This window comes from Microcaecilia unicolor, chromosome 3 (assembly GCF_901765095.1).
Source record: "Microcaecilia unicolor chromosome 3, aMicUni1.1, whole genome shotgun sequence".
Classification (NCBI taxonomy): domain Eukaryota; kingdom Metazoa; phylum Chordata; class Amphibia; order Gymnophiona; family Siphonopidae; genus Microcaecilia; species Microcaecilia unicolor.
In genome coordinates this window covers 337440638-337467460 of record NC_044033.1, presented here as the reverse complement: position 1 = coordinate 337467460, position 26823 = coordinate 337440638, and the positions used below count along the sequence as shown (strand labels likewise).

General features: G+C 45.0%; 2 protein-coding genes across 2 annotated transcripts in view; both read left to right on the top strand.

Annotated features, from left to right (window-relative positions):
* The window catches only part of LOC115464742 (zinc finger protein 398-like), a 33365-nt gene extending 24915 nt beyond the window's left edge, over positions 1–8450 (top strand). Inside the window, exons 6-7 of the mRNA XM_030195097.1 lie at positions 7498–7538; positions 8429–8450. Coding sequence (XP_030050957.1) covers positions 7498–7538; positions 8429–8450 — 63 coding nt within the window. The remainder of the gene's footprint in view (positions 1–7497; positions 7539–8428) is intronic.
* A 71-nt stretch (positions 8451–8521) lies between these two features.
* Positions 8522–25259, top strand: LOC115464741 (zinc finger protein 721-like). Its single transcript, XM_030195096.1, has 2 exons — positions 8522–8654; positions 21253–25259. Exons 1-2 carry the CDS (start codon positions 8522–8524, stop codon positions 25257–25259), a joined length of 4140 nt encoding a protein of 1379 aa, XP_030050956.1.
* Positions 25260–26823: the final 1564 nt, after the last annotated feature.

Below are 26823 nucleotides of genomic sequence, written 5' to 3'. Positions count from 1 at the left end.
TCTCCGCTGGTGACATCACTTCCCTTTTTGCAATCTTGAGGAAGGTTGGGATCGAGGGTTTCTTTGGAGAGGCGGTAGGAGTGTTGTATTCAAATCCAAAGGCTTTTATATGGGCTAATGGGGAGAGATCTTCAGAATTCTGTATAAGTTGTGGTACAAGACAGGGTTGCCCTTTGTCTCCATTGCTTTTTCTGTTGTCTATGGATCCCCTTATTAGAGAAATTGCTTCCCATCCGGAGATTGCTGGGGTACCTATTGGATGTGCTACTTTTAAGATCTCAGCTTTTGCTGATGATCTCGTAATGTATATTACTCAGCCTTGGAGATCTCTGTAGGAGTTGTTGGATTTGTTCCGTGAATTCGGGGACTTTGCAGGCTTCAAGTTAAATTTTTCCAAATCTTTGGCATTGCCGTCGAAGGACCGTTTGAAACGGGATTGGTGAGAGGTGTTCCCTTTTAGGTGGACATGGGAGTCTTTCACTTATTTCGACATACAGCTGGCAATGAAAGTAGGGTTCTTATACCATTTAAATATTTCCCGCTTATTAGAAAATACTATAGAATGTTTGAGGCGTTGGAGAGCCCTTCCTCTCTCCCTTCATGGAAGAATACATTTATTTCCAATGGTGGAATTTCCAAGGTGGCTTTATTCTTCAAATGCTGCCCTTACGTATTCTGGTTTTATTGCGTAGACAGTTAAGAACTTTTCTGTGGGGAGGAACTAAACCTAAAATGCCGTTACAGTTCATGTTAGGCTCTTGGAGAGAAGGGGGTTTAGGCATTCCCAATCTGCGTCGTTATAATCAAGCTTGCGTGCTTCGTCAGTTGGGGGATTGGTTGCTAGATAGACAGGATTATACTCCCCGAGAGTTGGAAATGGAACATTTTCAACCCTGTCACCTATATTTTTTACTGCAGGTTCCTAGTCAGAGGATACCTTCCTCTTTTAGAGCAAGTGTCTTGCTACGTTCCTTGAGGGAGGTTTGGAAGGACTTGAATAGATACTGGAGTGTAACGTCGGAAATCTCTGATTTGGTGCCCATTCAGGGTAATTTATTGTTTTCCCTGGGTATGGACAACCCTGTGTTTCAAAGATGGGGGGGCCATGGGTATCACTAGATTAGAACATGTTCTGACTGCGAACGGGTTGATGTTGAACCTTGGGGCCCTAGGGGTGGGTATTGATTCTGGTAATATCTTTGTGCATAACCAGTTAGCTCATTATATTCGTGAGCCAGGGGGCGAGGCGTTGGGAGCTAGACATGGAAAAACGAGTGAGGGATTTCTTTGGTATGGTCATGGGAGACCGTCTTTCGGTCTCCAGATTATATAAGGCGCTTATGAGAATAGCTCCTTGCAAGAATAAGGAAAGCATTAGGCGCTGGTGGGCTCTAGGTTTAGGGAGGCCGGATCTTGTTTCAGATTTTGATCAGCTATCGGCCGAAGTGCTCACATTGTCGGTAAATGCGGACATACGTGAATTCCAATTTTGTATTTTGCATAGAGCATATATGGCAAAAGTTCAAATTTTCAATATGGGAGGGGTGGCGGACCCCCTGTGCTTGAAATGTGGCAGTCAGATGGGTTCATTCTTTCACTTTCTATGGGAGTGTCTGAGGATACAGATCTTCTGGTCTAGACTGATGGGTTTTTTGGAGGCATTGCTGGGGATGAAAATCTCCTATACCTCGTTGGGAATAATTTTAGATAAATATAAATTATTTGCGGTAGCCAATAAGGGGGCTCAACTATTGATATGCAAGGCCTGTATTTTGGGCAAGCGGCTCATTCTTGGGGCGTGGAAGAGTGCAGCACTGCAAGAATTTTGGCATTGGCGCAATAAACTGCATGAGCTTTTGTTATTGGAGCGTAGGATGGTGGGGATATCCCCCCCGAAGGAGAGAGGTTTGATTTTTTTTGTCAATTTGGGGCCCGTATATACAGACTTTGTCCCCAAGGGCACGTAGTTTTGTGCTCAATTCTTTGTAAAGGTTTAGTTATCCTTGGATGTTGTGGGTATTTTCTTTTCTTTGGGGGGGGGGGGGGGGGGGGGGGATAGGGTTGATTGGATGTGGGTTTTAGTAAGACGTCTTGTTTAGTGATGTCAGCTTTGGGATTAAGGTTAGTGAGTTTGGTACATAAGGAGGGATAGGAGAAGTTGTTAATAAAGCTTGTGAAAAGCTTGATGACAGGAATTTTTGGTGGGTTTTTATTGTGTACAGTTATAGTTGTGAACATTTGTAAACCTGGATAAGTTTGCATATATGTGTTTGAGAGTGGTCATTCATAAAAAAAACTTTTGAAACATAAATTCTGTACCAGAGGGACTTTTAGATTCACAAGCTGGATATAGCATGATATTTCAATGGGATTGCTCTTCCCTCTTTTTTCCTGTACAGCAGACAAAATTAGGAATAACTACTACTGAGGTGTTCAAATTATTAAAGATTTGCTGGGTGATAAAAGTCCTAGGTGTGGAATGGGGGAGCTCTAAGTTAAGGGGATAGTATCTTGTTTACGTGGAATTTCAATTGTATCTATTGTAATTTTCATCAATCAAGACCATTGAATTGCAATCTAAAACCTTGCGGGTGGGGTGGGGTCTGGGGATGGGCAGGGTGGGGAGAACAAATTGTTAAAACTTTGATGACAACACTATTATCTTATTTTTATTCAGTTTATTCAGATTGTGGTGTCAAATTTTTTTTTTTTGCATATTGTGCCTATTGACTGTTTAATTCTGTTGAATCATCAATACAATTGTTGAAAAATAACATATAGCACTAATACCCTCCAGTTTAATCCACTCTGTCACGATGATGTAATTTCTACCCTTATATGCCTATTATATGAGGTCTTTTCATCTAGTGCAACAAACTCTAACTCTCCCATCTTAATTTTTCAGGCTTCTAGGATTTGTATACAGACATTTCAAAGTGTGTTTTTTCTCTGTACTGTATTTACAACTTTCTTAGTAGTTGTCAGGGATAGTTAGCAGTCTTCACTCTCCATCAGCTCTTCCCTTGAAGGCATCTGGCCTACTTCTGCCTGTGGAGGAACAGTTTTCCAACCTTCTTGTTGGAAGGTTGTCTCCATCAAGTATGTTTTTCTTTTTCCCCCAGGGAGAGTTGCAGTGGTTTAATATGTGGGAGAGGGGGGGGGGGGGGTTCTGGGGGTTCTGTGTTTTCTGCTGTATTATTTGACATCTATTTGTCCTCTTTATGTGATCTTTTGTGACAGAGTATTGTTTGTCAGTTTTTTTTTATTATTGATTGCACTTTTTTTCTAAGTCTCCTGGTTCATCAGTCACAGATAGTTGAGCATTTTAGTGAGATCTCAGCACAGTGTGTTCAGAATGGCCTAAAAGACTGAGATGATGGTGGTACCTACTGATCAGCTGCATTTTTGTCTTTACCCTCCTTTCTTGAACGTATTCCAATTCAGCATCAAATCTGTTATCTAGGTATAATACTTGACTCTGCTGATATTTCACCCACAGGTTTTTGTAATGTGTTTGTTTTTTGTTTTTTTAACTTTATTTGCTTCTTCATCTTCACACGTCAGATGGTTTTTGTGTGCTGACAGAATTGTTGATTTTATTGTCATTTGATTACCTTAATATTCTATATTTCCTCAACAACCCTCCAGACCGGTTAATACACTTGCGTTATACACGCCTACCAGCAGAGGGAGACTGAGAACACCTGACTTTGAACACTGTGGTGCCCTTTTACTAAGCCGCGGTAAAACGTGGCCTGTGGTAGTGTTATCTTAAAATGTTACTTGTGTTGATATATATATATATATATATATATATATATATATATATATATATATATTCTATAGTCTATTCTCCACCAATTACCTATAAGATAATAAGATTTACATTTGTAAGAAAAAAGGGGGAATTAAATATTATATTTGTGAAATTACATTAACCTGCACTGCAAGGTTTAGGAACATGTGCTCAGAACATAAAAGGCCATATATTCAAATTTAAAAAGGTTTATTTACAATACAGGTAATGTAATAATGTTACAAGCGAGAGGTAGTTTTTAAGAATCTTGCTTACAGGAGAAATTTGCGACAAGATAACAGGTCTGAATCATAAATTAACTTACAAAATCTTTATTTCACAGTTGCTAAAACTGAGAGAGAGTGAAGAAGGAATCCTCTCTGCTGAAGAAGTCTTTTCTTGCAAAGCTGTGGTTGTTGCCTGGAGAATTCTTGTCAGGGTGTGTGTGTGAAGTTCAGCAGAGAGAAGCAGATCCCAAGAGAGCGAGCTGGACTTTTTCCAGTCTTTTATACTCTCTTGCTGGACCCTAGCCTGGAGTCAGGTGGGGTGTCTGAGCACTGGCTTCATCTGGTTTTAGATGGGGCATGGTAACTGGTCCCATGTTTTATGACATCACGGCTCACAAAATTAAAGCCATGGCTGAGTTGGTGGCTCATCTAAGATCAGTCACTATTGAAGAGATCTGCAAGGCCGCGGCGTGGTCATCAGTCCACACATTCACATCTCACTACTGCCTTCAGCAGGATAGCCGACGCGACAGTCGGTTTGGGCAGTCGGGGCTGCAGAACCTATTTGGGGTTTAGAATCCAACTCCAACCCTCCTAGGCCCATTTTTGTTCTGTTCCAGGCTACACTCATTTAGATGTTACTTCTTTTCAGGTCAATTTTTATTCTGGCCTCGCCGTTGCGAGACTCAATTGGCCACTGTTTGTTGTGTTGTGTAAGCCTGGAAGCTAGGGATACCCCACTTGTGAGAATATCAGCCTGCTTGTGTTGTGTTGTGTAAGCCTGGAAGCTAGGGATACCCCACTTGTGAGAATATCAGCCTGCTTGTCTTCGGAGAAAGAGTAGTTACTTACCTGTAACAGGTGTTCTCCGAAGACAGCAGGCTGCATATTCTCACAAACCCTCCCACCTCCCCTTTTGGAGTTGTCTCCTTCATCTTTTGGATTTAACTGAGGGGCGTGTCCGCACGGCGAGCGGGAAGATGTGTGCGCACATGCGCACTGCGATCGCTCGCACGACGGAACGCCGTTAAAGAGATTTTTAGATTTTGCTTTAAAATCCTCCGGGGCCGACGTGACGTCACCCACTTGTGAGAATATCAGCCTGCTTGTCTTCAGAGAACTGGGCTTTCAGTCTGAGTTTTTTTGAGAATAGGTGGAGTTTAGTCTCTGTCTTTTGTTAACTGTTATCAGTAGTTTCCAAGGGGGAAGGGGGAGATGAAAACCAGACCAGTTGATCTGATTCTGTCCCATTAAATCTTTGCAGCTGCATCTTTTATTCATATATATACATTTCTATGTGATCCATCAAAATCAATAATTCTGACAATTAACTTATATCATGCTACATATCATATCATATGCTACAGTGTAGGTGCATGTTTTGGGCACGTGCTGGGCCAGTTTTTACTGTGTCTACAAAAAAAGGCTTTTATTTACTGGGATGGGAAAAGGGCCAGCAGTAAAAATAAAACTAGTGCTCGTCTTAAAACTGGCCTGAGCCCTTAACGCCACCCATTGATCTAGCGGTATGGGCTCACGCACTACACATGTGGTGACCGTTCGGCGTGCACCAAGTGCCGATTACCGCCGGAACCGGTGCATAGGTGGAAATAATTCATCCACGCGTTGTGGGCCCACGCCAAATCTGAAATTCCTGATGTGCTGGCCTGACGGCAGTCTCATTTGGGATGTGCTGCACACGCGTAGAGCCTACTACAGCTTAGTAAAAGGGCCCCTGTGTATTTGTCCTGTTCAGAACGCCAACCAGCCAGTATTTCTCATTCTCCAGCAGAGGGTAGACGTGGCAGTCTGTGCAGCCTAACCGGTCTGTTAGGCCCTAGAGGGTGCTTTGGTGCTCTGTAGTTGTTTTTTCTTTGGAGGCTTTTCTTCTTGAGTTTTTAGCCTGGGAAAAAAAAAACCCTGTGTCTGGTCCCTTGTAGTGGGGTTCTGGAGTGTGGGTCCGGTGGGGCCCTGTTTCCCCTTGGGGTGTTAAACCCAGGTGGCCAGGTCCCTCCCTGTTCTCTGCTCTCTGGAGTGGACAGCTTTGTGCCTATGTTGCCATGTCTGGGCGGGAGCCTTGAGTGCCTTGCTCAGCCTTCAGCAGCGGGGCTCAAGTAAAAAAAGAGAGTAAACAGCACCAGACTCAGTGCCGGTACGTTTTGGCTGTCCGGGAGAGCAGAGTGTTGATTCTGTGCTGGAGGGGAAGCTGTTTTTGCTTGGTTTGTAGGGCAGGTCGCATCTTTCCTCTCTCCTGTTTTTACCGCGGTGATGCGTGCAGCCAAGCTCCTCCGCTGCCGCTCATGTGCGCACCAGGGATTGAGGTGCCTGGATCACAGTGCTGGCTTTCTGATGATGAGCCAAAGTCGTCCTCTGCGACTCCACCCGATTTGACTGCGCAGCAAGAACGGCTGGAACAGAGGCTGCCCTGCCAGTGGGTTCACCAGTGGTGGCTCCATTTCCAGCGGTTCCCGCGCTGCGGGGCCGCCTCAGTTGTTGCAGGAAGATATTCGGTCTGTGCCTCTTTTGGCCGGTGAATGCTCAGGAGGAAGCTGGAGGAAGAAGATTCCCTGGATTCTTAGAGTCTTTCCTTAAGTGTAGTTTTGATTTATTGGCACTAGTGCTGCAAGCGTCCGTTTGTGCATGGCTAGTGGCCCGCGCTTGCTTTCGCTGGGCAGATTCGGTCTTGGACAGGGCTGTTTTAGTTCAGCAGTTGGTCAAGTTGGAGATGGGCTCTTCTTTCCTGGCTGATGGCCTTTATGATTTGCTACGTGAATCAGCAAAGAATATGTCCCTCGTAGTCGCGGCACAGAGGGTGCTTTGGCTACAGCGTTGTATTACTGTACCCTCTACCCACCCAGGTACCCTCCCAAAACAGATTAGGCAATAATTTGGAGTTGTTATTCGATAAGAGGGCAGATCAAAGAGAGAATGCAATCACAACACGTTAAGCACCAAACTTCTTCCCCTAGGGGACAGAGAGGACAGATAAGGGTCCCAGAGCTTCAAAAAATGGGTTTTACGTTTGTGAGATCCTTTCACCTCCCTCAATTTAGAATTGCCCATTTAATGCCTAGTTCATCCATTCTGAGGGAGTTGCATTGGACACCTGTAAAATATCGCACACTACTTCTTTCTAGAAACCTTCATTCTTCTTAGCAGTGCTGTGGTATAAAACTTCTATGAGACAGTGCGTGTTTTCAGTATGATGTATACAACTGGAACAATTTACCCTTGAAGTTGTGGTGTGTGTAGCATTATTTGATGTTTTGAAAAAAGATAAAGGCTTGACTGCTTTCTTCTTCCCATTTTATTTTGAATGATTTTCTGTTATTGTTTCTTTTTATGTGAACTATTATATATGTTAATTGTAAACCATCTAGAATTATGTTGATAGATGTATATTTAAAAAAATAAAATGAAATGAAAAAATAATAAAAAAAACTCTGACATAGGGTGTCTTGTTTGCTGTTCTAGGCATTGGTCACTTTCAAGGATGTTGCTGCTTATTTCTTGGAAGTGGACTGGAACCTTCTGGGAGAATGGCAGAAGGAGCTGTACAAGAAAGTCATCAAGGAGATTCATGACATCCTCATCTCGCGAGGTAAATATGTTTCTCTATCATCTACCACACAAGCACATTATGGAATCAGTGGTGTAAAAATCACAGGAACTAGATACCATGAGCACCTGAAATTTAGATCCTGGCTTCTGATACCATCCCATATGCAATAGGAGCCTGTGAAAGACTCCACTTCTACAGGATCTACAAAAGATGCTCTCTGTTGTAAGATAAAATGTACAACTTAAACTAGAGGCTTCACATAGCACCAGCAGGAGTCTCTCTCCCATTCCTATACAAAATATTTTGGCACAGAAGACCAGAGAGAGATTTCCTCTGAGACTTCTGCATAAGGTCATGACATATCAGCTATATGTCAACTATACTGTACAACGTATAACCTTTCCAAATGGTAACCAGAAGATTGGCAGCTACAGTACTTCCACCTAGGAGGGAAACAAAGCGAAATCTCTATACCAGAAAACCTCTATGATATAATCTTAATCAAGTGTCGGACCACTGCTGCCTCTTGTGTCCAAGCTTTGTCAGTCAAATACACACTTCACAAGATATCTATACACAGACCTCCATGCTCAAATCACGCACTGCTCCATCAAAACATGAAGCAGAGGGAACCTCCCAAGGGATTCTACAAATACAATTTAAATGTAATTTTCCTATTTCTTATCAACAGGTTATTCAATTCTTAATCCTGATGTTATATTCAAGATTAAAAAGGAAGATGAGAAATATTTCACTCAACAATTTGAGTGGGAGGGAAAAGAAAATCCAAATGACTTCAACAGTAAGTAAATGGTTTGGATTTAATGGGCTTTGCATTTTTAGATCACAGGAGATGGGTCAATAACATCAAACATTTGGACACTTAAAATCAGTTTCCTAATTCAGTATTATCAGATACCTCGTGAATCCTTGTGAATGTGTTTTCTCATCACAGACCTTCCGATTGTAACATCTGTGTTCTCACTGAGTATTAAGCAAGATGAAGATCTCCCCTTCATGGAAAATCCTGAATCAGAGATGTCTGAACAGACCCTGCCTTCTATAACAGGTAAGAATAGAATTCCTCCTGCACATCTTTACTAAAGTCAGCTGGAATCATTCAGGAATTCAGCGCTGGTGAGATAAAAGGTTGTCATCTCCTCTTCTTCTCCCTCTGTCTGTTTCCCTACTTTGGACAGATTAAACTGTCTGTGGAGATGGAGGAGGCACGGATAGAGGTGGGTATCTCAGCGGTGGGATCTGGTCTGCAAAACCCTTCATCCTAGAGTGTTTTGGGGTTGTGAAATCTATACTGTTGAAAGGGCTGCTGGAGGTGGGAGAGTCTTTGCACTGTTGTGGAGGGACATGACTGATGAACATGGTTCAGTTTGACTTAGTCATGGACATTTTGTGTTGCTGATAGGTTAATGCAAATCACAGTATATAATGCAGTTTATCGTAATGACGCCATTCCCAATTCCAAAATGGCGGCCACTACCGCATGCAGGCTGTCACGGGAAGTCGCGACTGCCATTTCTAACTTTATGTTTATTAATTTTCTAGCAAAATAACTGACAGCATCTCTTAACAGAAAAAAATAAGAACAAGTGTACATTTTGTTACATAACAAACTGCCACCCCCAATAATGAAAAACTAAAAGTAGACCCTCCGCATAGCTTATCTCTCCCCTCCTTCTCACTCCCCTCCCCAAAAATCAGATTGTCCTTCCAACTGGAGGAATCGCCCCACATTTCTTGATATTTGCATTTATTAGATTTTAAGGTAGTCAATCTATATCGTTTGCATATAATATACAGCCTGTTTTGGCATGGCCCGTGTATGTCAATATGAGGCAATCAGCAGTCAAGCTGCTATAGAAACCAATAGCAGTAATTTAACCATAGCTCCTGTTAGCCCTTCCTCTCTCCCACTTAGTAGGGCATTTTCCATAGTCACGCTATATGAGTCTCGAGTAACTGTTGCCCATATGCAGATACCTCCTTCCATAATTTCTGGACCCTAGGACATTCCCTCCAGATGTGAGTATATATTCCCCTCCGGCTACACCCTCTTCAACATAAACCATCCCCTTTCCTCATAATGGCTTGCAGTCTAGATGGAGAGTAATGCCATCTCACCAATACCTTAAGACCATTCTCAATAATGTGAGGTGCATGTGACAATTTATGAGATCGCAATGAGACATTTTCCCATTCCTTGTCGGAAATCTCTCTAGATCCCTCTCCCATGCCCCCCTGTAGGTAGCCTTCCATTTATCTAAGGTGTTGAGGAGCCCATAAACAAAAGATATATAACCCTTACCAACTTGTCCACCCACTAAAGTTTCAAAAGCTGACTTAAGGCCTCCGCTCCCTGCTATTAGTTGTTCTACCTGAATGAAACATTTATCTTGAAGATAAGGGAATAACATCTCTACCTGCTAGTTGATAGTGAACTTGTAATGTTCCAAAATGTAGAATTTGGTTATCCTATATAATAATTTGCACCTCCGTCTAGCTGCCTGGGTTCTAACATCTTTAAGAGGCTGATGTCAGCCAGCCTCCAGGGTTAAAGGAAAGGGGAGGGGAAGTAGGTTTCGATTTCTGAAGTTGAACAAACAAAGGGGAGGAGGCAGTGGCGTAGCAAGGGGGGGGGGGGGCGGAGGGGGCGGTCCGCCCCGGGTGTCAGCACAAGGGGGGGTGCTCCGCCGCTCCCGCTGCTTCCAGGCACCCGCACCCAAAGTCCGCCCCCCCACCGGCTCCTCGTAGAACCCTCCTCCTCCTCTCCGCCCCCCTCCATATCATAACCTTTTACTTCCCGTTGCGGCAGCGACGTCAGTTGCTTATGAAGAAGGCACTGCAGGCTCCCCTCCGGCTTCAGCTTCTGCCTTCTCTCTTCACACAGTGAGTGTCCCGCCTTCTAGATGACGCATTTCCTGTTTCCGCGAAGGCGGGACACTCACTGTGTGAAGAGCGAAGGCAGAAGCTGAAGCCGGAGGGGAGCCTGCAGTGCCTTCTTCGTAACGGAACTGATGCCGCTGCCACCACGGGAAGTAAAAGGTTATGATACGGGGGGGGGGGGGCAGAGAGGAGGAGGAGGAGGGCTGCCATGGGCGGGAAGGAAGGAACGGAGAGGGCAGGGGAGAGAGGAGAATGCTGGACATGGATGGGAGGGGAGAGCAGGGGGAGAGAACAGATTGCTGGACATGGGTGAGAGAAGGGGAGGGCATGGGGGAGAGAAGAGGTTGCTGGAGGGGAGGGCATGGGGGAGAGAAGAGATCGCTGGAGGGAAGGGCAGGGGAGGAGAATTGCTGGACGTGGGTGGATGGATGGAGGGGAGGGCAGGAAGGAACGGAGAGGCGGGCTGTGGGGGAGCTGAGGGAGGGCAGGGAGAAACGCTGGACATGGATGGGAGGGGAGGGGAGGGCATGGGGAGAGAATAGATCACTGGAGAGGAGGGGAGGGCAGGGGAGAGAGGAGAATTGCTGGTGGATGGATGAATGGAGGGGGCAGGGGAGAGGAGAATTGCTGGACATGGATGAATGAATGGGGGCAGGGGAGAGAGGAAATTTGAAGGATATGGGTGGATGGAGGAGACGGCAGGAGAGAATGGAGAGTTCCTGGACATAGATGGAGAATTGCTGGATATGGATGGATGAATGAGGGCAGGAGAGAGAGAAAATTTGAAGGATATGGGTGGATGGAGGAGACGGCAGGAGAGAATGGAGAGTTCCTGGACATAGATGGAGAATTGCTGGATATGGATGGATGAATGAGGGCAGGGGAGAGAGGAAATTTGAAGGATATGGGTGGATGGAGGAGACGGCAGGAGAGAATGGAGAGTTCCTGGACATAGATGGAGAATTGCTGGATATGGATGGATGAATGAGGGCAGGGGAGAGAGGAAATTTGAAGGATATGGGTGGATGGAGGAGACGGCAGGAGAGAATGGAGAGTTGTTGGACATGGATGGAGGGGAGGAAAGTCAGGAAGGAAATGCACATGGATGGAAGAGAGAAGCGAGGAGAAATGTTGGACAAGGATGGAGGGAAGGAAAGACAAAGGAAGGAGATGCACATGGAGAGAGGGCAGATCCTAGATGGAAGGGGCAGGGAGAGAGGGCAGACTTTGGATGGAGGGGACAGGAGAGAGAGGGCAGACACTGGATGGCAGGGAGAGAGAGAGAGAAGATGCTGGATGGAAGGAAGACAGTGAAAAGAAGATGAGGAAAGCAGAAACCAGAGACAACAAACTGCAAGTAAAATATATATTTTTATTTTTTTTTGCTTTAGGATAAAGTAGTATTGTAGCTGTGTTAATAAATAGAACATGGAAATAAGGTAATCTTTATTGGATTAATTTTAATAGATTTTGACTAACTTTCGGAGAACAAAACCCCCTTCCTCAGGCCAGGATAGGATATTGTAAAATCACTATACTGTACTGATCTGATCTGAGGAAGGAGGTTTTGGTCTCTGAAAGCTAAATGTATTAGTCCAATAAAATGGTGATATTTTATTTTCTGTTTCTGTGGTGTTGCATTGTATGATCAGTCTGGCCTCTTGGGGGTTCAGTTTAATTTCTGTCTAAATAGAAAGTTTGATTACTTATTCTATAGTGGTTTAGGGTTTATCTGTGTTTGTGAAAAAGACACGGCTTTCATTTGGCATTTACTGTGCAGGATCGACAATCTGTACTATTCTGTCTGGTTACGTTTTACAATAGGCGAATTGATGTTCTAGTGCTCACTGTAGTGTTTAAGATGCTTTCCTTTTCCTTATGTGACTCGTAGAAATTACTGCTTATGGTATGGTAAAATTGTTCTAGAGATCCTGAGTGTTTTGTATTCTCGGTATGCCTAGTACTGGATTTTGGAGGGGGGTGTTAAAAAATGACCGGCCCCGGGTGTCAACTACCCTAGCTACGCCACTGGGAGGAGGGGAAAATAACAGGTTTAACAGAGCTGTTCCTATAATAGAGATACTGAGAGCAAAGCTTTGTTGGTGCCTCCAGGGTTAAAGGAAAGGGGAGGGGAAGTAGGTTTCCCTTTCTAAAGTTGAACAAGCAAAGGGGAGGAAGGGAAGATAACAGGTTTAACAGAGCTGTTCCAATAATAGAGATACTGAGAGCAAAGCTTTGATGGTGTCAGCATGGTCCGTTCCTGCTGTCAGCTACTGTATGAGGCTCTCTCTCACACACACTCTCTCTCTCACACACTCTCTCTCTCTCACACACACACACTCTCTCTCTCACACACTCTCTCTCTCTCTCTCACACTCTCTCTCTCTCACACACTCTCTCTCTCTCACTATCGCACACAGTCTTTCTCTCACACACACTCTCATTAAAAACATAATCACCATTACATGATATAACCTTGCTAGTGTCAGTTTCATTTGTTTGAGAAACGGGTCTTTTTTACTAGTCTATATAAATTGACCAAAATAGAGAAGACCATGTCTTTCCCATCTTTGAAACAAGCTATTGCCTAGCTCAGGTACAAACTTATCCGTGTGTCCCATGTCTTATTCTTCAATGAATGGGGATGTGTCTTGAGCCATAGGTTCATAGTGGTCCTTGTAAACGGGTTTTGGACTCCTTGAATGTGTTTGAGCATGCTAGCTGCCCAGGAGAGAAACTTCAACTGAACTCTTGTTCTGCTAGCACCCATTGTTTGGGTTGGGTTGGGGGTACCTGCTACTCTAACACTGCCTGAGGTTGTGCATCTTGGTAGTATTTTTCCAGATTGGGTATACCCATCCCCCATTCCATTTAGACTGGAATACAGCCTCCTGGGCTACTCTGGATCTCTTCCTTTCCTATATAAAGCAAAATATCTTTCTATGAGGTAGTTCAACAGGGAGAACTTGGAATAAATATAAAAATTTAAGGAGAACCATCATTCCCACTGCCTCCATCCTTCTTATCCTGGACAGTATTAATTAATCCCACCTCTCTAAATCTCGGTACCAACTACAGAGTGTCTCCCAGTCCGCCCCAAGTTTAATACTGAAATACTAAACCCGTTGAAAGGGAAACATTTAAAGATTCGTCTCCTCCCCTTTTGGAAGGGATATATTCAAAATCTCTGTCTTAGTGGGGTTAGCTCTGAATCCCAACAAGCTTCCGTATTCTGCCATTTGCTCCTGTAAAGCCATTTGGGCTTTTTCTGTACCTTGAGTCAATATCAAAAGATCATCTGCAAACAAGGACACTCTTTGTTCCTTACCTCCTATTATAAGTCCTTTAATTTCCCTAAATTTTTGTGCCAGAGGTTCTACCACCAAAGCAAGCAACAGGGGTGACACTGCTACTGATATCATAGGTATCCACTCTTGATGTACCTTCCAAAAGATAACATAACATAACTGGCTTTCTAAGCCTGAAAACTGTATTTACTAGTTGGCCAGCAGATGGCTCTTGTTTTGAGTTTTAAAGCTGTAGCAGAAAAAAAAGGCTTTCTCTTTTCCAGTTTAAGCTTATGGAAAGGCAATCTGCAATCATTGGCCAGATACTTTCAAAGCTGATGCCCTGGGGCTCTGATTAGCCCTTGACTTCAAACTAGCCAGGAAGTACTGGATTTTTCCTTATTCTCAGTGTGGGGGTACAGAGGAGGAACGTCTCTGTCCTAAATGGACTTGGGAAAAATCCACAATTCCAGGAATATCATGTATAGAATGTTTGTACGTTTGGGAAGCTTGCCAGGTGCTCTTGGCCTGGATTGGCCGCTGTTGTGGACAGGATGCTGGGCTCGATGGACCCTTGGTCTTTTCCCAGTGTGGCATTACTTATGTACTTACTAGTAAAAAAGGCCCGTTTCCGAAACCGATGAAACAGGCGCTAGCATGTGGCTTTTTTTGTGTGTGTGTGTATGTGTCACAGAGTTATTTTGTGTGTGAGTGTGTGAGGGTGCGGTGTGTGTGCAAGTTGTTGATGTGTGCCTTTTTTTGTTTTGTTTTGTTTTTTGCTTGGGGGTTGGGGGATGTGCTGTGCTGTCCTTGGTCGCTGTTTGCTGCTGGCTGGGTCGCGGGTAATCCTTCCAGCTTTGCCGCAGCTTGTCCTGTTCGCCCACGTCCCAGATGGTGACAGGCACGTTGTTTCCGGCTCCTCTGACTCCATGTCAAGCGATCCCAAATATAGTCTTTGCTATGGGCCCTCTGGCACTCTTCAGTACTGGCATTAGGCATTTAAACATTTCTCCCCCCCCCCCCCCCCCGGTCTATTTTTGCACATACCCACAGCAGGAATATTCTTCTCTCGTTCCAGCGGTGGTTCTGTGCTCTCCGTGCTGCACAGATAATGAGCCATTCTGCTGGGGAATGCTCCTCCCTTATTGTCACGTAGTTTCCTCTGATTGGTCCATCTTACGTTGCCTAGTGTTGCCTGGGAACGGTGTTGTGATGGTCCTTTGTGTTTCAGAATGTTGAGGGTGTTTTTTCTGATTGGTCCGTCATGCGAGGGCGGGGCAGAGAGAGACATGGTCAGTGTTGTGGCTTCACCACCATGAATCCATGAACCCTTCAGGGAGTGACTGAGTGACTTCAGAACGTTGAGGGTGAGTTTTATTATAGTAGATGAGATCCTGTTCAATTCTTGTGAACAGTTAAGTTCCTGAACTCCCCAGGTGCTACCCAGGTAGTAACAAGTGTTAGATAGTTTTAATGTTGGCCCTTGTTTTGGTGGTTATCTGTTATTGCTTGCTGTACTTTTTCATCTGGTTTTTCAAACAGTCACTGTTCATTTTCATGATAATAAACCTATAGTTTATTAGTTCTGCCACCATCCTGGACTGACTAATAATCCTGGTTTGTGTTTTTGGGCTTGTTTTCTAGAAACTGTGGAACTCCTGGAGTGTGGCCCCAGTGTCCTAGAAATCACCAGAGAATAATTTGAGAGTGAGAGACTAGCTCAGAGGCAAACAGGACACAGTCGGTGGGAGGAGGGTGCTAGTATAGAGCACATGCCCAGGTGCAAGCGGTCCTGAGCAATGTTGGAGACAGACCCTCCAGGTGGCCACAGGGTTAACCCCAGGCGGGCGCTAGGCGTTTGTTGACAATAACACTTTGTTTTTATAGTCCGCAATACCTCGCAGTTCCATGTGAGTTACATACAACGAGACTAGACAAACCAGTAATTACAGCATAACATTATCATGATTTAAAACTAATATGTTCATTTCCTTCCGTAATTCTGAAACAAATCTGTTTTGAGCTTGATGCCTGAACTATCCAGGAAGAAATTTCCTTGTCTATTTTAGCAGTCTGATACGAAAGCAAAGAGTCTATACACCTCTTTTGTATTTCACCCTTCATAGATGGAAAGTACTCTTCTACCATCTGCTGCTTGCCTTCCAGTAATAAATCCTACCTGATTAGGGTTAATTATAGTAGTCCTTGAGGGAGGGAGTGACATAGAGGCCGAAAACACTCCCTCGTCCGGCTTCGTAGCTTTTTCCACTTTTAGGTTTTCAAACCATTTATAAACACTTTCTACTATGAACGGGGCAGGATCCACTCCATTCTCAGATATTCCCTCCTCAACCTTCTATGATCCTTCTCCAGAATTTCCTTCCGTGAACACTGAAGAGAAGTATTTGTTTAGCGCATTCATTTTATCCTCATCACTCTCCACATAGCTATTCTCAGCGTCTTTCAGTCTTGCAATTCTGTTCCTATTCTCCTTTCCCCAGTATATCTAAAAAAGGTCTTGTCACGTCTCTTTACATCTTTAGCCATTTTTCTTCTGCCTGAGCTGTCACTAGCTGTATTTCCTTCTTCAAGTTTAATCCGATAATCTTTTCCGTGATCCTCTCGTTGTGTTCTTTTGTATTTCTTGAATAAAGCCTCTTTTGCTCTTATTTTTTCAGCTACTTGTTTGGAGAACCACATAGGCTTCCTGTTTTTCTTGTTTTTGTTTACTTTGCTTGTGTAAAGATCAGTTGCCCTATTTATAGCAGTTTTCAGCTTGGACCACTGCAGTTCCGCTTCACCTATCCTGACCCATGCCATCAGCTCCTTCTTCAGATATTCCCCCATTTTACCAAAATCAGTATGTCTGTTTCTCCGAGGACAAGCAGGCTTTTTCTCACGACTGGGTTGACGTCCACGGCAGCCCATTCAAACCGGAAGAAAAAATCTCGCGGGAGGTCCCGCACGCATTGCACGCCCACCGCGCATGCGCGGCCGTCTTCCCGCCCGTGCGCAAACGTTCCCGCTCAGTTTTTTCGCTTTCCGCGCTGGAGAGAGACGCGTCTTCGTCCCTCTCAGTGTCAGCCCCAGAAAACCGATTTGTGGCCTAGTCCGCGATTTTCTTTATTGTTTTTGCTTTCCGCGCGTTTGCGTGCCCCCTTTTAAAAAAAAAAAAAAAAAAAGAGGATTTTCCTTTCCTTTCCATCGAGTTTCTCTGTTGTTTCGCTTCCGCGGCCATTGTTTTGTGGTGTGCCCTTTTACCGCAACCATCGACGATTTTGACCTCGCCGACGCGATTTTTCCGTTGATGTCCTTGAAGGTCCCGAGCGGATTCAAAAAGTGTGGTCGGTGCGGCCGGCAGATCTCGCAGACCGATCCTCATGCTTGGTGCCTCCAGTGCCTCGGCCCGGAGCATAACTCCAAGGTGTGCACCTTGTATCTCGGCTTGCGAAAGCGGACGCAGGTGGCGAGGCAAGTTCTTCTGGACCGTCTTTTTGGAACTTGCGCCGGCCCTTCGACGTCGACCTTGGCAGCATCGGTGTTGACGGCCGGGTCTTTGGTACCGGTACCGATGTCGACGTCTTCATCGCCAACTATGGCACCAACCCCAGGAGTACAGGTTCCCTTGGCCCGACGACCTGCCAGCGACGGCGGCGGTGAGCGACCGCGTGGGCAGTCCGCCCCGGCCACTCCCGCTGCTTAGGGCCATCGGGACCGAACCCTGTCGAATCCGATCCCCAGAGGGCGCGGAGACTCCACCTCCTCCTCGTCCATGCAGCAGAGTGCCGATGACGGGCATCGAAAGAAAGCTGCGAAGAAGCACCGTCATCGGTCGCCCACGGCGCATGGGACTGGCAGCTCCGGGACGTCGAGAGAAGACTCGATCCCCAAGAAGCGCCAGCGCCGGGAGGAGCGCTCCCCCTCTATCGAAGAGGTGTCGATGCGCAGGTCGTTGGGTACCCCGGTACCGTCTCCTTGACCCGGGCAGCTTCCAGCACCGACGCCCGCACCGGCCCCCCTGCCTCTCTCGACAGCAGGCCTAGACGAGTGCCTCCGAGCCATCCTCCCAGGGATCGTGGAGGGGCTGATGCGCCAGGCCTTGCCGGCACCGGGGGTGCTTGCGCCCATGGTGCCATTGATGGAAGCGCCGGCTGGCTCTGGCCCTGTGATGCGGTCTTCGACACTGGTGCCGCTTGCGGCTCCGGTCTCAATCGCCACTCAGGTGGAATCCCCGTCGACATCGATGGAGGGAGCTTCGTCCCCGCCGGCACGGGAGTCAACCACTTGATACCATCGTCGAGGACATGGTTCCTCGGGTTCGAGACGGGCCCTGTTGCGGTCTGAGCTGAGAGAGCTCATGTCCGACACCGAAGTGGAGGCCTCGTGGGAGGAGGAGGCAGACCCCAGATATTTCTTCTCCGAGGAGTCTGTGGGTCTTCCCTCCGACCCCACACCTTCACCCGAGAGGAAGCTCTCGCCTCCAGAGAGCCTCTCCTTCGCCTCTTTTGTCCGGGACATGTCTATTAGCATTCCCTTCTCAGTGGTCACCGTGGATGAGCCGAGGGCTGAGATGCTCGAGGTCCTCAACTATCCATCACCACCTAGAGAGTCTTTCACGGTACCGTTGCACAATGTCCTTAAGGAGACACTGCTTCGGAACTGGTTGAAGCCTTTATCTAATCCCACCATCCCTAAGAAAGCAGAGTCCCAATACAGAGTCCACACAGACCCGGAGTTGATGCGGCCTCAGCTGTCACATGACTCAGCGGTCGTGGACTCTGCTCTCAAACAGGCAAGGAGTTCGAGGGATACCGCCTCGGTGCCCCCAGGGCGGGAGTCTCGCACTCTGGACTCGTTTGGGAGGAAGGCCTACCATTCTTCCATGCTCGTGACCAGGATCCAATCATACCAGCTCTACATGAGCATCCACATGCTGAACAATGTGTGGCAACTGGTGGACCTGGTTGACAAGCTCCCCCCGGAGCAGTCCAGGCCCTTTCAGGAGGTGGTCAGGCAGCTGAAGGCGTGCAGAAAATTCCTGTCCAGGGGTATCTATGACACCTGTGATGTGGCATCCTGAGCCGCGGCCCAGGGTATAGTGATGCGCAGACTCTCATGGCTGCGTGCCTCTGACCTGGACAACTGCAAAGCCCCCTGTCAAGCCTCCTACAGTGTCATGGGATCTCAACGTCGTCCTCACCCAGCTGATGAAACCTCCTTTTGAGCCACTGAATTCGTGCCATCTGAAGTACTTGACCTGGAAGGTCATTTTCTTGGTGGCAGTTACTTCAGCTCGTAGAGTCAGTGAGCTTCAAGCCCTGGTAGCTCATGCTGCTTATACTAAATTTCATCATTACAGAGTAGTCCTCCGCACTCACCCTAAGTTCCTGCCGAAAGTGGTGTCAGAGTTCCATCTTAACCAGTCAATCGTCTTGCCAACATTCTTTCCCAGACCGCATACCCGCCCTGCAGAACGTCAGTTGCACACATTGGACTTCTATCTGGAGCGGACGCAGCCCCACAGACAGTCCGCCCAATTGTTTATTTCTTTCGACCCCAATAGGAAGGGGGTTGCTGTCGGGAAACGCACCATCTCCAATTGGCTAGCAGATTGCATTTCCTTCACTTACGCCCAGGCTGGGCTGACTCTTGAGGGTCATGTCACGGCTCATAGTGTTCGAGCCATGGCAGCGTCAGTGGCTCACTTGAAGTCAGCCACTATTGAAGAGATTTGCAAGGCTGCGACGTGGTCATCTGTCCACACATTCACATCTCATTACTGCCTACACCAGGATACCCGACGCGACAGTTGGTTCGGGCAGTCGGTGCTGCAGAATCTGTTTGGGGTTTGAATCCAACTCCACCCTCCTGGACCCGATTTTATTCTGTTCAGGCTGCACTCCCAGTTAGTTGTTCTTCGTAGGTCAATTTCTGTTATGCCCTCGCCGTTGCGAGGCTCAATTGACCATGTTTGCTGTTTTGAGTGAGCCTGGGAGCTAGGGATACCCCAGTCGTGAGAACAAGCAGCCTGCTTGTCCTCAGAGAAAGCGAATGATACATACCTGTAGCAGGTGTTCTCCAAGGACAGCAGGCTGATTATTCTCACCTACCCTCCCTCCTCCCCTTTGGAGTTGTGGTTTTTCCTCATTTCTTTGCTTGTCATCTAACTGAGCGGGAACGGTCGCGCACGGGTGGGAAGACGGCCGCGTATGTGCGGTGGGCATGCCCCGCGTGCGGGACCTCCCGCGAGATTTTTTCTTCCTGTTTGAAGGGGCTGCCGTGGACGTCAACCCAGTCGTAAGAACAATCAGCCTGCTGTCCTCGGATAACACCTGCTACAGGTATGTATCATTCGCTATCTTGAAACACCTAGCACCTGCCTGGGGTTACCCTGTGGCCACCTGAAGAGTCTGCCCATCACTTTTTACTCTGTTTCCCTCCCCTCTTCCTATACCCTCTAGCCCCATCCACCTACTGCTCCTCCCCCACCCCATCTTCTGTTTCATTCCCCTCCCTCTACCCATAACCCCTAGCCCCATCTAACTCCTGCTGCTTCCCCCAGTCCCATCCATCTTCTGCTCTGTTCCCTTCCCCACCCACACCCCTTAGCCCTATCTGCTGTTCCAACCCTCTCCCCCACAACCCCTCTACCCCTAGCCCCATCTGCCTCCTGCTCCTCCCCCCACCCCATCCATCTGCTCCTTCCTCCCTCCCCCCCCCCCCCCACCAGTTTCATCCATTTTCTGCTTTCCAGGATCGTCTTATTTGACTTTTTTTTCCACCATCATTTCCTCTGTGTCCCTGTCCCTATTCCCATGTTCAGTATCTGCCTTCTGTGTCCTCATTCCTCCACGTCCCATTTCTCCCCTTCTTTCCTCTGCACTTCCACCCTAGCCTCTTCTCAGTCTCCATGTGCCCGTTGCAATGCAGCCTCTTCACTCACTTTCTCTCTCTACCCCCTGCAGTAAAGCAGCTTCTTCTCTCTCTCTGTACCCCTTGCCATCCAACCTCGTCTTGTTCTCTCTCTCTCTCTGTCCAATGCAATGTCTCTTCTCTCCCTCATTCTCTCTCTTCCCCCTGCCATGCAGCATTCTCTCTCTCTTTCTGTGCCCCCTGCAATTTTTCATCTTTACTCTCTCTCTTTCTGTTTTGTTCCCCTGGGGCTGCCTAACCCCCAGTGTTCAGTGGCATTAAAGCAGGTAGTACCGGTAACCTGAATATTGCCTCTGATCGCTCACAAAATAAGTGGCGGTTATGAGGGGGAGGCATTTAAGAAGAGCCCAGGGTTATGCGGGTGCCGGTTGGCTCACATAGGACATGAACTACTGAATATCGGGCTGGCACCCACATAACTCCCCCCCCCCCCCCCCCGGTTCTACCTCTAACCCAGGTGCTCCAGTGGATTTTCTGGGTTAGGAGCACATTCTCCTCACTCCTGCCCACCTTAAGTATATTGTACTCTTTTATTTTATCCAACAGATGATGGATTTGGGAATGAGAGTGAAAGAGTGAGAATGTGCGATGAGCAGCAGAAAGAGGAATGGAAACAGGAAGACTCCTCCAGAGACAGCACAGATCCTTCAGCAGACTGTGAAGGAGGTATCGGTAGCATAATACCAACCAGTGAGAAAGCAGCAGCTCAGAAAGGAGAAAGATTAGAAAGACAAAAGAGAAACTGTAGCTTTTTCCTAAGACTTGTACAACCTGGAAGCCTCGGAGGTGAGAGAGATTTTAAGAGTGTTGAAGTTTGGGAAACCTTTACTACCGACTCCAATTTTATTGAGCACCACATAAGTGGACTTAGGACTGAAGTTCATGACAGTCAAGGTATGCAAAAAACTAACCCATCTGGGTACTCTGAAAACTGTGAAAAACCATGTAAATGTTCTGAATGTGATAAATGTTTCAATGAGAAAAGGAACCTACAACTGCAGCAAATAGGTCACATGGAACATAAACCATTTAAATGTTCAGAATGTGATAAATGTTTCAGAAGCAAGTCCCACCTGGAACGCCATGAAAGAATTCATACAGGAGAGAAACCATTTCAATGTTCAGAATGTAATAAATGGTTCAGCAGCAAGACACACCTGGAATGCCACAAAAGAATTCATACTGGAGAGAAACTATTTAAATGTTCAGAATGTGATAAATGGTTTAGAACCAAGAGATACCTGGAATGCCACAAAAGGATTCATACAGGAGAGAAACGATTTCAATGTTCAGAATGTGAGAAATGGTTCAGAAGCAAGTCCCACCTGGAACGCCATGAAAGAATTCATACAGGAGAGAAACCATTTCAATGTTCAGAATGTGATAAATTGTTCAGAAGCAAGACACACCTGGAAAGCCATGAAAGAATTCATACAGGAGAGAGACCATTTCAATGTTCAGAATGTGATAAATGGTTCAGAACCAAGACACACCTGGAACGCCACAAAAGGACTCATACAGGAGAGAAACCATTTCAATGTTTAGAATGTGATAAATGGTTCAAAAGCAAGACACACCTGGAATGCCACAAAAGAAATACAAGAGACAAACTATTTCAGTGTTCAGAATGTGATAAATGGTTCAGAACCAAGATAAACCTGGAACGCCACAAAAGGACTCATACAGGAGAGAGACCATTTAAATGTTCAGAATGTGAGAAATCCTTTAGCTTAGAATGGAATCTGAAAGAGCATGAACTGACTCATACAGGCGAGAAACGATTTCAATGTTCAGAATGTGAGAAATGGTTCAGAACCAAAAGATACATGGAATGCCACAAAAGGGCTCATACAGGAGAGAGACCATTTAAATGTTCAGAATGTGAGAAATGGTTCAGAACCAAGAGACACCTGGAATGCCACAAAAGGATTCATACAGGAGAGAAACGATTTCAATGTTCAGAATGTGATAAATGGTTCAGAAGCAAGTCCCACCTGGAACGCCATGAAAGAATTCATACAGGAGAGAAACCATTTCAATGTTCAGAATGTAATAAATGGTTCAGCAGCAAGACACACCTGGAATGCCACAAAAGAATTCATACTGGAGAGAAACTATTTAAATGTTCAGAATGTGATAAATGGTTCAGAACCAAGAGATACCTGGAATGCCACAAAAGGATTCATACAGGAGAGAAACGATTTCAATGTTCAGAATGTGAGAAATGGTTCAGAAGCAAGTCCCACCTGGAACGCCATGAAAGAATTCATACAGGAGAGAAACCATTTCAATGTTCAGAATGTGATAAATTGTTCAGAAGCAAGACACACCTGGAAAGCCATGAAAGAATTCATACAGGAGCGAGACCATTTCAATGTTCAGAATGTGATAAATGGTTCAGAACCAAGACACACCTGGAACGCCACAAAAGGACTCATACAGGAGAGAAACCATTTCAATGTTTAGAATGTGATAAATGGTTCAAAAGCAAGACACACCTGGAATGCCACAAAAGAAATACAAGAGACAAACTATTTCAGTGTTCAGAATGTGATAAATGGTTCAGAACCAAGATAAACCTGGAACGCCACAAAAGGACTCATACAGGAGAGAGACCATTTAAATGTTCAGAATGTGAGAAATCCTTTAGCTTAGAATGGAATCTGAAAGAGCATGAACTGACTCATACAGGCGAGAAACGATTTCAATGTTCAGAATGTGAGAAATGGTTCAGAACCAAAAGATACATGGAATGCCACAAAAGGGCTCATACAGGAGAGAGACCATTTAAATGTTCAGAATGTGAGAAATGGTTCAGAACCAAGAGACACCTGGAATGCCACAAAAGGATTCATACAGGAGAGAAACGATTTCAATGTTCAGAATGTGATAAATGGTTCAGAAGCAAGTCCCACCTGGAACGCCATGAAAGAATTCATACAGGAGAGAAACCATTTCAATGTTCAGAATGTAATAAATGGTTCAGCAGCAAGACACACCTGGAATGCCACAAAAGAATTCATACTGGAGAGAAACTATTTAAATGTTCAGAATGTGATAAATGGTTCAGAACCAAGAGATACCTGGAATGCCACAAAAGGATTCATACAGGAGAGAAACGATTTCAATGTTCAGAATGTGAGAAATGGTTCAGAAGCAAGTCCCACCTGGAACGCCATGAAAGAATTCATACAGGAGAGAAACCATTTCAATGTTCAGAATGTGATAAATTGTTCAGAAGCAAGACACACCTGGAAAGCCATGAAAGAATTCATACAGGAGCGAGACCATTTCAATGTTCAGAATGTGATAAATGGTTCAGAACCAAGACACACCTGGAACGCCACAAAAGGACTCATACAGGAGAGAAACCATTTCAATGTTTAGAATGTGATAAATGGTTCAAAAGCAAGACACACCTGGAATGCCACAAAAGAAATACAAGAGACAAACTATTTCAGTGTTCAGAATGTGATAAATGGTTCAGAACCAAGATAAACCTGGAACGCCACAAAAGGACTCATACAGGAGAGAGACCATTTAAATGTTCAGAATGTGAGAAATCCTTTAGCTTAGAATGGAATCTGAAAGAGCATGAACTGACTCATACAGGCGAGAAACGATTTCAATGTTCAGAATGTGAGAAATGGTTCAGAACCAAAAGATACATGGAATGCCACAAAAGGGCTCATACAGGAGAGAGACCATTTAAATGTTCAGAATGTGAGAAATGGTTCAGAACCAAGAGACACCTGGAATGCCACAAAAGGATTCATACAGGAGAGAAACGATTTCAATGTTCAGAATGTGATAAATGGTTCAGAAGCAAGTCCCACCTGGAACGCCATGAAAGAATTCATACAGGAGAGAAACCATTTCAATGTTCAGAATGTAATAAATGGTTCAGCAGCAAGACACACCTGGAATGCCACAAAAGAATTCATACTGGAGAGAAACTATTTAAATGTTCAGAATGTGATAAATGGTTCAGAACCAAGAGATACCTGGAATGCCACAAAAGGATTCATACAGGAGAGAAACGATTTCAATGTTCAGAATGTGAGAAATGGTTCAGAAGCAAGTCCCACCTGGAACGCCATGAAAGAATTCATACAGGAGAGAAACCATTTAAATGTTCAGAATGTGAGAAATCCTTTAGCTTAGAATGGAATCTGAAAGAGCATGAACTGACTCATACAGGAGAGAAACCATTTCAATGTTCAGAATGTGAGAAATGGTTCAGAACCAGGGCCAAGGTGAAACATCATGAAAGTACTCATACAGGAGAGAAACCATTTCAATGTTCAGAGTGTGATAAATGCTTCAGAAGCAAGGGTGCGGTGAAATTTCACCAAATGACTCATACAGGAGAGAAGTCATTTAAATGTTCAGAATGTGAGAAATCTTTTAGCTGGAAAGAATTTGAAACAGCACACAAGTACTCATATGGGAGACAAACCATAACTATTCCAAATGTGATAAATGTTTCAGAAGGAAGGTCAAGGAGAAAGTTCACAAAAATTCATACGGAAGAAAAAACATTTAAATATTAAGTATGTGATAAATGTTTAAATGTTTCTTACTATTGTTATATCGCCTTTTCATTTTCCCATTATTAAACTCCATTGTTCTATTTCCCTAATGATATTTTGACTTTGTCTTCCTATAACCTCCATAATGTAACCCATAATTGAATTGTAACAAAATGTATTTCCATCATTCACTATGTATTGTAAGCCACACTGAGCCTGCAAATAGGTGGGAAAATGTGGGATACAAATGCAATAAATAATAATAAGAAGAAGAAGAAGGTCCAATTGAAATAGCACAAAAGGACTCATATAGGAGGGAAACCATGTAAATGTTTAGAATGTTATAAATGTTTCAGAGGGAAGAACCATCTGATTCGGCTTGCAATAAATCACAGTAGAAAAAACACTTAAATATTCAAGATGTTATACATGTTTCAAAAACAAGGGGTTACTGTCAGAGAGAAAGGTCAGAGCAGGCCAATGGCCTGGACAAACAACTAGGAATATCTGAAAAGAGGGATTGCGTAGGCCTGTCACATAGTTTAAGGCATTAAGACATGCTTAAGAACAAAGATCATGCACCAGTATGTGTGAACTGTGTGGCACTTCAGTAGAGAGTGTGCAGGAGTTCATTGCACTTTAAGCATTGTAAAAATGGTAACATTATAAGCTCTTCTGGATAGGGAGTTACATATATGAATTATATTAGCTTTACTTATTTTTTTTTATTTGTTACATTTGTATCCCACATTTTCCCACCTATTTGCAGGCTCAATGTGGCTTACAGCAGAGGCGATCGCCAATACCGGTATGAACAAACACAAAGTGAGGTTATGGCAGAGTAATGATCAAGTGTGATAAACACATTGGGGGGGTCATAAGGAGGAAGAGTTAGGTTATGTTCGGTACGAACTTTTATATTGTTGTGTTGCGGGGTTAAGGCATTTAGGTTGGGTCGTTAGGGTATGCCTTTTCAAACAGGTTAGTCTTTAGGAGTTTCTGGAAGTTTAGGTGGTCGTATGTTGTTTTCACGGTGATTGGTAGTGCGTTCCATAGATGCGTGCTTATATAAAAGAAGCTGGATGCATAGGTTGATTTCTATTTGAGTTCTTTGCTGCTTGGGTGGTGGAGTTTTAGGTATGTTCGTGTTGATCTTATGTTTCTCGTTGGTAGGTCTATGAGGTCTGTCATGTATCCCGGGGCATTGCCGTAGATGATTTTATGAACCAGGGTGCAGATTTTGAACGCAATATGTTCTTTGATTGGGAGCCAGCGTAATTTTTCTTGTAGCGGTGTGGCGCTTTCAAATCTTGTTTTTCCGAATATAAGCCTGGCTGCTGTGTTTTGAGCAGTTTGGAGTTTCTTAATGATTTGTTCTTTACATCCTGCATATATTCCATTACAGTAATCTAGATGGCTTAGTACCATGGATTGTACCAAGTTGCGAAATATTTCCCTCGGGAAAAAAGGTTTCACTCGTTTGAGCTTCCACATTGAGTGAAACATTTTCTTTGTTGTAGCTTTCACTTGGCTCTCTAGTGTGAGATTTCGGTCGATTGTAACTCTGAGAATTTTCAGGTTGTCT